The sequence below is a fragment of the Bidens hawaiensis genome, unplaced genomic scaffold, assembly GCF_021521415.1.
Source record: "Bidens hawaiensis isolate Kalapana, Puna unplaced genomic scaffold, B.hawaiensis_p1.1 tig00017140_1, whole genome shotgun sequence".
NCBI classification, from domain to species: Eukaryota; Viridiplantae; Streptophyta; class Magnoliopsida; order Asterales; family Asteraceae; genus Bidens; species Bidens hawaiensis.
This window is the reverse complement of record NW_027492587.1, coordinates 68,550-79,671: the sequence shown is the minus strand read 5'-3', so window position 1 is coordinate 79,671 and position 11,122 is coordinate 68,550. Positions and strand designations below refer to the sequence as shown.

Here is an 11,122-nt window from a genome sequence, read left to right as displayed (position 1 = left end):
AATCAACAATGCTCTTGTATCACCTAACTCCGTTTATTCAGCTACTGGCAGATCATGTTGAATTGAAACAAACATTTCAAATCATGTATAACCAATAACCAGATTAGAATGGAGGAAGTGCACGCTTTCACTATCACCACCTATCGGTCACTGCCCCGTCTGTCGTAGGCATCACGCATTCATCATTGTTATTGCTATACGCCATAAAATGATAAAACAAGGGGCAATTTCATATATACCCCTACAAACTTGAAAAATATCATATATATAAATGCAAAACTGAAAATATCATACCTACTCTTAAAAGGTAGATAAAATATCACATCTACCCATTCATTAAATAATTTTGGAAATGACAAATTTACCCTTTTTTCTAAAATTTTAAGATATACCTTTAAATTTTAATCACTTTACTCTTGTTTTTCAACTTAAATTTCACCATACAAAGATGGAGAAAAATGGTGAAAACCGGGGAGATAAATAAGGACATGATCAAATACATTTTATTCTTAACATGAAAACAGTAAGAACCAATTTATTGTTATTATTAGGTTTATTTTTATAGATGTTTGCTGTTATTTTTTGTTCGTATTTGCTAATTATCAATTATGAGACGTTATAAGTATTTGCTTATTTATATCTTGTTGTTATTATTATATTTTTTCTTTTGTTGTTATCAGCATTTGTTGGTATTTGCTGTTATTATTTCGTTCTTGATTTTGATTCTTTTGTTGTAATTTTTAGGTTTTTTTATTTGTTATTACAAATCATTGTTTATGTATATTGGTATTGTAGTTAGTATTGTTCTTACGTTCCCATTTTCTTAAGAATTGGTATTGTTTCCTATATTCTCATGTTAACATTAAAATGCACATGAACCTTCCCCATTATTATTATTATTATTATTATTATTATTATTATTATTTAACAGGGGTAACATTGGTATTAAGCAAAAAGTAATTAAAAATGGGTATATGATATTTTAAAGTTTGATCGAGTATATATGATATTCAGAAGATGTACGGGGGTATATATGAAGCCTAAGTAAAAACAAATATGGATTGATTTCTTTTGAGAACCACTTTGAGTTTTAAGAACTCGAAAAAACTCAACTTAACAAAAAAAATTTTGAATTTTTTTTACACATGTGTAATACGTAAGTGTAAGTAATATACAAAAAATTACAGTATTTTTTTACACACCGAATCGATTTTTTACACATGTGTAATTAACATTTAAACTTGTGTAATCATCAAAAATATTTATTCTCTCCTGATTTATTTTTTAATTACATTTAATCTCAACCACATATTTCATATCATTTAATTAAATTTAATTAAATGTGTGGTCTAAAATTAAGTTCTTAAAGTTCTTACAACTTATCAAATTCTCAAAATATCCCTTTCCAAACAAATATAACGTATGTACCTGCACCCATTTAACTTGTTACTTTAAACTATTTTGGCCTTTCGGCTTACACAGTTACACTAAAAGCATTTATAACTCAAGTCTATATCCATACAAGTATTTTGGGGTTCCAGGATACATTATGCTAAAACCAACACCAACTTAAAACTTTTCACCTTGTCTTTCTCAATGCCAAGCAGATGCTGATACAAGACTCCTCTCTTTCCATCCTAACAACAAAGCTCCATCTTTCTCCACCAAACTATAATGCTCCGAGTAACACCTTAGCAAATCCCGAATAACCGAATTCACATACCCGCTCAACGGATACTGTTTAAACCCCGCCATGCTAAACCGAGACCTCCATTTCCTAAAAAGCTCGTGTCTTTCGACTCGTTCTGTACCCTCACACGCTATAACATTGACCATATCCCGAGCCAAACAATGTTGTTCCACGTTTATTCGTTCTTTGTTATCGCGTGCTAAGATCGCATCAATTGACTCAAACATTGCCGAGTAATAATCCAAAGCTTCCAAGAACCTTGGAACGAACGCGGCTGTGTTCGTGTTCGATTCTTGCTCGATTAACGTAACCACTTTCGGTGAAAGCGACTTCACCATTCGTAAGCGTTCGTCACGGGGGTTGTTCACGTCAACGCTTTCGTCTGGCATGTGGTGAAGTTGTAGTGGGAAGTTAACCGCTAACGCTTCACCAGGCCTCACATCGAGCATTTCGGTCGTCACAAACGGGGCGTAAACCGAAAGCGGGTGAAACTCAATCGGAATCTTAAACTTTTGTGAAACCGATTCCAACCGCTTTCCAACTAACTCCAACCCATCTCCACGCGTGTATTTTGAAACCGGATCATCGATTCCGGTTATACGAACGTGTGGTGGGCCCCCGGGCCGAGCAGCGAGTGCTTGTAACAAAGTCATCCATTGTGTCCCTTGAGCTATTTGGAAGTCTATGATGTGGATTTGGTTTTCAGTTCTACAAGCTTCGGCTATTGCACCGTTTGCGGCTAAGTAACCGAACTTCAAATACGGGCAAATTTCGTATAAGATATGCATGTAAGAAAGTAAGTCTTTCCCTTGTGGCTCACGGCATCTTAACGCCCGGTAAATATTATTACCCGATGACTCCCGTCTAGCCACCAACCCTTCCACCATATACGCGCCTAGCCTTTGGATCGGGTCACCACTAATATTAACCATAGCCCGTGCGTGCTCGACTAAGGTTTCAAACTCGTTGATCTTGTTTGAGGCTAGAGCACTTGCACATCTAATAAGCAACTGCTTTAGATTATTATTGTTATTGTTACTGCTACCAGACAGACTGTATGTTGGGCTATATACAGTCTGAGGGTGGTGGGCCATGTTTGAACTAGTGGGTTCATGGGCCCACCTGGTTTGACTTTGAGCCATGGGTGAGTTCATTGGCACAGACGGTCCCTCGTCCTGAGCCATAAGAGTCGTTTCTATATCGTGAAGAGCGGTTTTCATGTAACGAGTACCGCTCGATTGGTTAAACGAGGTACAATCTTCAAAGGAAGAAGGACTAGCACCTGAGCTAAATATGGAAAGAGGGCAGTTGGGGGAGGCTTGTGGTTCAAAGTTTGGTGATTCGGTTGGTGTCGTGGGCTCCGCCAGAACTTTTGGGTTTGAAGGGGAGTAAGATGAACGTTGACTGGTCAATCTGTAACCATGAAACTGTTCTGAGTCCATGCTATCAATTAATCATCAAATGTTGTGCATCATGTTGAACCAATTAAGGTTGGTTTTGATTATTTGGTAAAAGAAATAGGAAGCCTGCAATCAATAAATATATAAATACAAACATAAGTTCCTAATTCATGTAAAAAAAAAGATAATCAAACACCCAAAATCTCATGAAAGATTGATAAATAACTAAACTAATTGATCTACTAATGCAAAGTCACATGTTCAAACCTTGCAACAAACAATTATTTTTTGCTGTTCAAAAGAAAGATTAGTCTGCTATTAATCTGAGTTAAGTCATTAACAAATATATGAGGAAATCTTTGTCTGATATATATATATAAATTAAGGTTGTTTGGTTTGGACATGATCAAATCTTTTTATAATAAATTCAACCCACCAACCAAATAGTCAATAAATATAAACTCTTTGACTCGACCTATTATTAATTAAAGTAAATTACAAACGTGCTTCCCGGAGAAAAAAACACAATTTTCTTCTCTTGAGCATTTCAACAAACACGTTATATGCATATCATATGATCATGATCTTTACCTTCCATATTTCAAGAATTCGATATCGAAATACAATCAAACAAAAGCTTCTTCTTTTATGCATTTCAACAAACAGATAATATACAAATCCTCAACCAAAAAAATTAATAAGTAATAACAATAATCCTAATAAAAAAACTATATAGAAGGAAAGTTGATGCGAGTACCTTAAACAAGAGGAAAGATTACAAAGAACAGATGGTTCTCGTTTGTGGATTGTATTTATATAATAATATATGTTTAGGATTACGAATGAGAATTATAGAAGACGAAACCGATGAATTAAGGTTCGATAAAAACAGGCGGCTGGGGAATTTATAAGCCGAGCTGGGGGATAACGGAAGCTAACGGAACCGTGAGACAGCTAGACACGTGAGCTAACGGTGTTTGAATGGACCGCCGACCATTACACTAAAGTACATTGGAGAACATTCTTGCCTCTCTCTAGTTTCAGACTTCTGTCTTGTACTTTAGCCACGCGTTCAGGATGAGGAGTGTCGTACACGCTCCAGTAAATCTTTAAGAGGAAGGTCCCAACATGTGATCACCGTTACGTTGGCGAAGAAGCATGTTCTTCTGTTTGCTTATCATGTTTCTTTTTTTGAAAAAAAACACGTTAAAAGTTATTATTATAGTTCTACACAAAGTCATTACTTTAGAAAAACTTTTTATTAAAAAGATGAGTGACAAACGCTTTATAATTTAACAACAATAATATTAGCGTATTTTTTTAAATATAAAAAGGTATGGTATAAAGTTAAAATAAACGTTATAAAAAATCAACACTTTATACAGATAAAAAAAAGTTAGTATGTTAGATTTTTTTTCTTTTAATTTTTTTGTCAGAACCACAAGTCTAACTTTTTTTCTAAATTAGTATGTTTCTATTGAGAACGATGAAATTTGAATTTGATCGAAAACTCGTCTCTTTTGAAAGGGAAATATTTTCCAACGCTATAGAAACACTAAGCCAAAACCAAAATCCCTTTCTATATGAACATTATACAATTAAAAATCGGCACGTGTATGAATTTTTTGTCACTCTCCACCCTAACAAATGTTTCCACTATATCTAAGGAGTAGTCAAAGGAAGTACGGCCGGTCCGAAAAGATTATCCAAACTGCAAGCTCCACGAGTCTTTCGGAACTGGTTGATTCATGTCAAGTAGTAGAAAAACCACTTTCCCAAGTTGGCTGGTCACTGGTTGCAGATCTGGCTTGGCTCGATAGGCTACTGAATATGATGGAGGAAGGCTTGTCCTCAACTTTCGAAACAAGAGAAGTAGAGAACGGACTGACTTTAATTGAGCTATGCGGCTCTTCTTTGTGGATCATTGTTTAATCGTTTATACAGTAGAAAAAAAATATATTTCGAACCGTTAGATAATATTATATTTCAACTGTTTAATTTCTATTATATTTATACAATAATGTTTTATATTCCTATACGAACATTATTTCATTTAACCTTTAGAATATGCTATTATGATATATACACATGATCTTGTTTTCTGGTTTTGGAAAGATTTATTTGCACGTTAAATACTCATTTTTGTTTAAACGAAAATATGGTCAGGCTAAAGTTGGCCATAAACGAAAGAAAGTTCTAGACGAAAGTGCTTAACTTTCGCCCGAATAATTATGCAAAAGTATGATTATATGAATGATTAGGCGAAAGTATCGTTTCAAGTGTATCTAACTTAGCTTTCGCCTAAGCTTAAAATGGAAGTATGATGGTTAGTGAAGAGGTATGTACCCGCCTCAACACCGAGCAAGGCGGGTCAACCCACAAGATATAGACAAGAAGCTTGAAATCAAGACATTATGAAGGCACAAAGCCAAAACCTACGCGCATGGCGCATATCAAATATGCTCACGCATATCACATATGCTCATGCATCACATGCTCAGGCATCATATGCCCAGGCACCACACATGCTCAGGCATCATATGCCCAGGCACCACACATGCCCAGGCATCACATATGCTCACGCATATCACATATGCGCGTGGCGCATCAGCGCGCGGCGCATATCACATGCTCGTGCATATCACATCTGTGCATGAAACATCTGCGCGTGAGAATAAAGAGAAGACCTCGCGCATCCTCAGGATTGGCGCATATCACACATGCACATAATCAACCTCGTCCTTATCCAAATCAGGATTAGGGCAACCTTGATTGTGCACGTCAGACAACCTTCCAGAAGGTATCTTTTTAAGGAATAAGAATATGCTGATGTTGACAGCTGCCAATTAAAGGTGGACAACTCAGCAAAACCTATGTGCTACCACGTGGTTATAACCAATGAAAAAGCACCAGGTGTCTCAAAGGACACGTGGCGCAAAGCAACTGGAAGAGGCCAACAAAGCCCTAATTGGGTCTGAGCCCAATCATTGGAAACCCTAGCACTATAAATACAGCATCAACTCCACAAGGAGAGGACACATCATAACATACAGTCACATCATATATCATCTGATAATATCCAATTACAGAGTATTCAGCTATTAAGCAATACACTCCAAATTCCTTACTCTCACATATTATTATCTTCTCCCACAAATACTTATTCTCACACCGGAGGGTTACCCCAAAGAGGACCCCTCTGTCCCTTTCTGAGGGGTAAGTTTACGGTGCTGTTCATTTTGTAGGTGGAAGAACCCAGATCCAAGAAAACCATCGGTGAAATAGTATAATCACACCCGAGGAAAGTAGATCGTCTACCAGTGAGTCGATCCACGTCTCTTCAGTTAGGGTCTCCTTATTAAACGAAACTTGATTCAATTCACATGTGAACCTTGTTCAAGTATTTAGCACGGAAAGAGATCATGTATAATCTTAGTATTGAAAGCTCAAGTAACCAGGTGAGTCATAAAGCCACTTTATAACATGTTTTTGGGTGCTATGCCAACAGGTAAGGCATGTTTTATGATTGTATATATTCTAAACGTATAAGGTGTGCTTTTTTTTAAGATACGAGAATGAGAAAAGGGTTATGCTTTTATTAGTCAGTGTGTGGTCCAAAATCCAAATTGTCCTATATGGATGCATGGTCTTTTACCATACGAGAAAGAATGATGACGATTTTAATGGTAATGTCTTTTTGGCTTGCTGGTAGTTGTACAATTGTCTGTATTTAAATGGCGGTGATCATTTGGATGGAGGGACATCTCAACCTCGAGTAATAAAGATAAATCAAGATACTAAAACCTTTTTGATTTATAATGTATGTTAAAACTTAAAAGTATCTTTATGAATGCATTTTATCATGTACTCTTGTAGTACAATGTATGATAGACTCTTGTGGTAGAATGTGTGGTATATTTTTATAACAGATTGTGTACGTGGTGAATGTTATGGAAAACTAGAACTCATTTATTAATGGCTCGACGCCAACTATTAGTATGTACATCTGGTTAAGTTTAAGTTACGTTTGGCAAGTTTACGGAATTGGCTGGCGTAAGGGCTACTTGGCTGCAGAAGACAGACATCCTGAACTTTATGTTTATGTTATGTTATCAAACATTTTTGTTTTGTAAGAATTATGTACTTGATTAGTACAAGTTCTTATCTCATGTTTTGCATGAAATTGAAGGTTTAAGAGTTATAATGCGATTAAGTATATCCGATTGTGAAAACCGTTGGTTTTGACTGCGTTTCATTTAACTTGAAAGTGACTTAGAGACACCTCGAGGGTGTTCCAAACTACAAAATCTAAATTGCAATGATCTCATTACAAATGAAATCAATAATTTTTTTTATTTTCATGACGTCTGCTAATAATCTTTTTGTATAACAAATTTAACTTATTTTATCGAGTGATATTTCAGGTTTGCAACTAGGGATGTTACATAATTTCAACATATGACACCAACCAATCAAGCAATTAATTCTTGCATGAATATTAAATGCTGATGTTTCAGGCATTGACCTTAGAGCTTAAACTAGCCTAGTAAATTGGTTATCGACATAAACTTTTTTTGGTCATCGGTTTTAATAGGTATATCTGGTTTACAATCCCGTAAACAATCCAATGAAAGTTTTTATGACTATTATGACTTGTAATAATAATAATAATAATAATAATAATAATAATAATCAAGAATGGGGGCGTGGGGCACGTGAAAAGGTGAACAAGTTGAAGTTGTGTTAGTCAAGCTTCAAAATTCTTGTACATAAGTTGCTTTTGTACCCAAAAAAGGGGTTTTCACACCTTTGAAAGTGACTTCTCGAATCAAATTCCCCTTTTTCATGTTAACGTTTGCCTTTTAAACGACTATGAAAGCTATAAATCCATCACTATCCCATCATTACATCTTACCATCTGCAATTATTTTATGTAGTTGATAGTCTTATTAAAGTTATAGTTTAAGAACGAAAATTGGTGAAAAAGAAATATGACTAAATTAAATGCGAAGAATAAAAGATTATGAAACTTGTGTTTTCAAATAATAATAAAATCAAGTAAATAAATGATGCTTATGAAATAGAACAAAAAAATGATGTTGATGTCATATGAAAAGAAAGATATCATGATAGTCAATTATAATGATATATATGGGTGTTTATTATTTGACAAAATTGTTAGTTTGACGATTTCAATGTGATTTTATGCTTTATTTTTTCAGTTTTTAAGATACATTTATAACAAAACTTAATTGTTTTATTGGAATTCAAATTGGTTTTGGACGCTACCCAATAAAACGAGTATTATTTTTCTTTTCAACTTATTTGCCAATTGTATTAACTATTAATCATATGTTACAGTTAACCATTATCTAGTAGACTAGTAGTGATTTGCATTTTGTGATGCCCTTCTCTTCTTACATTTTTTTCTGAATCTACTTGTAATGGAATTTTAACCGTCCCCAACTATTTAGCATTTTATGTTCGACTTGAAAAGCCTATGTAGACGACTACCTTTCTTACTTAATGCTCTGTTAATGTAGGAGCATTTGCTATGCAAAATGTTTCTAATAAAATAAAATGTTTTAAATGAACTAAAACTAATTCCAATCAAAATTTGTATAGTTAAATGGTGGTGTCTGCATGTTGGTAGCCTAGGCCCGACATAACCCAAAATTTAGATAACAATTTGAAAACCGTGTTAGACACATGAGATCGATTGTTGCCTAGCTCTAACTTTGTCTACTGGCTATAACCAGATATCCATCTTCAGCTACAATTGATTGTTCTCCACTAGCTGCGAAGATCCAAGAACATGCTTTATTTTTTTGCCTTATGTCCTCATCCTCTTCAACAGGGTGGTAATAAGTCGTTTCAGTTATAAGTTGAAGCCGAACCTATAACCAATATTAACGTATTTCAGGTCATCCAAATCTATTTGTATTGATTATAAACGGTCTCAAATAATTCGAATAATAAAGCTAGTGTCTAGATATTCGGCTATAACCAGATATCCATCTTCAGCTACAATTGATTGTTCTCCACTAGCTGCGAAGATCCAAGAACATGCTTTATTTTTTTGCCTTATGTCCTCATCCTCTTCAACAGGGTGGTAATAAGTCGTTTCAGTTATAAGTTGAAGCCGAACCTATAACCAATATTAACGTATTTCAGGTCATCCAAATCTATTTGTATTGATTATAAACGGTCTCAAATAATTCGAATAATAAAGCTAGTGTCTAGATATTCGGCTACCCGCCCGCTTTAAACCTATATGGATCCATTGCTATGTTATTTGTCATGTATGATCAATTTCTATTTTAATAATTTAATCATGTGCCTAATCTTATTATTTTCGTTAAAACGATGTCATATCTTCTTGTTTTTTTTTTCGCGTGAAAATAAATATTTTATTTTCAAGTTGGAACTTGGGCATACCGCGTAACGCGTTTGGTCAACTCTAGTCAACCTTCTCGATCTATCGGCATTCGGCAATATGGCATACCTCTTACTGTCTTACATGTGTTAACCGCACGTGCTCCCATTTTCTCCAACTTATCTTATTCTTGATTTTTGCAATAAACGACCCCAACCTTGTCACAATGTTCAAATTATTATTATTATTATTATTTTATTATTATTATTATTATTATTATTATTATTATTATTATTACGAGCAGTATTCAACCCCAATAGTTTGGTCGTTGATTTCTCTCAAATCCTTCAAATTTTCAAAGATTTCGAAATCTTACATCAAAATTCAAAACATGACATATAGATATATGATAACTCCGAATAAACTTTATAGATATATTCATCATTACATTAAGCATTTATAGTTATAACAATAGTCAGAGAAAATGCTTTATTAACTTTATCAATTATTCAAAAAATATATAAGTCAACATGTAAATTCTCGTGCAAAGGTTACGCTAGATATTATAATAATTTTTTTAAAAAATTTTTTTGTGTAGAATGGTTTGTCTGATTGTGTGCATCATTAAAATATAATGTTTAATGTTTGATAGGAGGTTTGCTAATGGCATTAACATACACACAGTTTTAATAGAAAGTCACAGTATTAAATATTTTTATTGAGTTCTATTTTAATAAGAATGTTGTTCAAAAGCAAAATAAGAATGTGAAATTAAGTTATACTGAGGTAGTCCTGAGATACACAAATGAATTTTACATATCTACTTAATATTCGACAATCATAGTAAATATTTTGAAATATGCATACGCAAAATGTCTATTATAATAATTAAGTCAATACATGTTAAAGTATGTAACTAAAGCTACAGAATACGAAATGAAGAAACGTGACAATAATTCAACGTGTAAATGTAAAAAGGGAAATGATTTTTGTTTGTAGTTTTGACACTACATGAAAACGAGAATTTTATGATTTTTAATTTGCGTATGATATTGCTTTAGTTTTTTTAGTTAAAAAAAGAAATTAACATTTACGTAGCGGTGTTTGCGATCCGATTTTGTTGGTTTTTAAATTAAACCATTAGTAGCGGTTTTTGGTCATCGAAAACCAAAACAGAACCGTTAAAAATTGAAACCAAACCATTATCAACAACAACGGTATGTGTTCCAACTGCATCGTGCCGGCGCCCTTCTAGTAAAATATAATTCACTAATTCAACAATAGAGTTAAAAAACTTGCATGCTATAACAGAGTATAAGTATAGTATACTGGAAATAATTCTTAGCTTAATAAGTATATTGTTGTCTTGCCGCTCAAAAAAAAAGAAAAAAAAAAGAGTATATTGTTAACTTTGTCAACCAATTGTAATTTGTCACAAATGAAATGCCATCATGACAACTTTAGATTTAATTAAATGCGACTACATATTCAAACACTAGAACTAAATATTCAGTCATTATTTGATACCTATACATGCCATATAGTTAGTTATATACGGCTTGTATAAGTTTCAGACGGTGTCAGATTGTGTTTGGACAAATCATATAAAAAAGCCAAGTCAAAGAGTCAAGCCAGGGCTAGCTTGAACTCTGCTTC

At 33.9% G+C, this 11,122-nt stretch overlaps 1 protein-coding gene across 1 annotated transcript; it reads right to left on the bottom strand.

Annotated features, from left to right (window-relative positions):
* Nucleotides 1–1,583: 1,583 nt before the first annotated feature.
* Nucleotides 1,584–3,180, bottom strand: LOC143553064 (chitin-inducible gibberellin-responsive protein 1-like). Its single transcript, XM_077043126.1, has one exon. It carries the CDS (start codon nt 3,130–3,132, stop codon nt 1,594–1,596), a length of 1,539 nt encoding a protein of 512 aa, XP_076899241.1. The 5' UTR covers nt 3,133–3,180; the 3' UTR covers nt 1,584–1,593.
* Between the last annotated feature and the right edge of the window lie 7,942 nt (nt 3,181–11,122).